General features: G+C 42.5%; 1 protein-coding gene across 1 annotated transcript; it reads left to right on the forward strand.

Annotated features, from left to right (window-relative positions):
- Window positions 1-587: 587 nt before the first annotated feature.
- TM35_000521310 (uncharacterized protein) lies at window positions 588-1,127 on the forward strand (the record flags this gene model as incomplete). Its single annotated transcript, XM_029030673.1, has 1 exon — window positions 588-1,127. One exon carries the CDS (start codon window positions 588-590, stop codon window positions 1,125-1,127), a length of 540 nt encoding a protein of 179 aa, XP_028878053.1.
- Window positions 1,128-1,288: the final 161 nt, after the last annotated feature.

Genomic DNA, 1,288 nt, shown 5'->3' on the forward strand with positions numbered 1-1,288 from the left:
TCTGTTTGTAAAGAGTGGCATGGTATTACAGTGATGTATGCAGTCATTTTTGTTATGGTTCTGGGTGAGTGGGTTTTGGATTCCAATTGTGGTGTTGGTATAAATGTTATGGTGATGCATTGGTTTTTTTTATTTTTTCTGTTTGGAAGTGTGTTGATTATGGTACAGTCTCTTTGTTTTGCTGATGATTTGTGGCGTTGTTTTTGTATGTTGCCAGGCGTACACTGTGTTTTTGGTGTATTTTGGTGTTCAAACTGCCTGGTAATGATTTTATTATGATGAGAATACAAACACTTTGTTTGTGTATGAATACCGAGTAAGATATTGGAGTGTATGTAGAGACGTTTATTTAATATTGTTTTGAAACCATTTGTTTCCCACTTCTTCTAAATTCAAGGTGTTGTTTCAATATCTGTGTAACTCTGGGTGTGTTTTATTGTGTGAGCGGTTTATTGTTGTGTTCCCCTCATTGGGTTGTGTTTGATTGCTGTTGTGATGTGTATTCTCTCACTCTCCTTCTTTTTTTTATTGTTTTGTTTTTCTAGATCAGTGTTTTTACGCAAACCAAACTGTTTTTTTCTCTCACGATGATGAAGATGAACCGTGTGATCTGTGTGTTGGCCGTTGTGCTGTGCCTCGCCTGCGGGTATGCCATGGCTTCTGGTGCTGGTGAGGTCAAAAGAAGTGCAGTTCAAGCTAGAGATGAAGCAGCAGGAGAAGTGGAGGGGGGAGGAATGACGGGGACCCCAACAGACCCAGAACAAGTATTACCTCCTCCAGGTGAAACCCTCCCGGAAGACGAAGAAGATGATGATGAGGAAGAACTTCCTGCCCCTGATGATGGCACTGGAAAGGACCCAGAAGAAGAGGGTGGAGAAGACACAGAAGTCCCTGGGAAACCTGATGCACCCGAGAACCCAGAGAATGGCAATCCACAACCTCCTGCAGGAGATGATCAAGAAACCCCCGACCAGAAACCGGAGGGTGACAAACCATCAACACAAGAACCCACTTCCACTAATGCACCAAGCAACGAGCAGAAGCCGGGCGATGCTGACAGCAGTTTCAGCCCTGTGTGGATGCGCACTGCCGCACCTCTGCTGATTGTGGCTGCGTTGGTATTGTAAAACGGTGTACTGAGGGGAATTCGTTTGATTGACGGAAGCACTTATAATAATAATTTCGCCATATATATATTATCGCTACTTCCGTAGTCAAGTAAAGTAATTCGCTATATACTTGGAGGTTTATTTTAATTATATTGAACTTCCTCTTTTTTTATTTTGCA

The sequence above is a fragment of the Trypanosoma theileri genome, assembly GCF_002087225.1.
Source record: "Trypanosoma theileri isolate Edinburgh chromosome Unknown TM35_Tth_52_V1, whole genome shotgun sequence".
Lineage (NCBI taxonomy): Eukaryota > Euglenozoa > Kinetoplastea > Trypanosomatida > Trypanosomatidae > Trypanosoma > Trypanosoma theileri.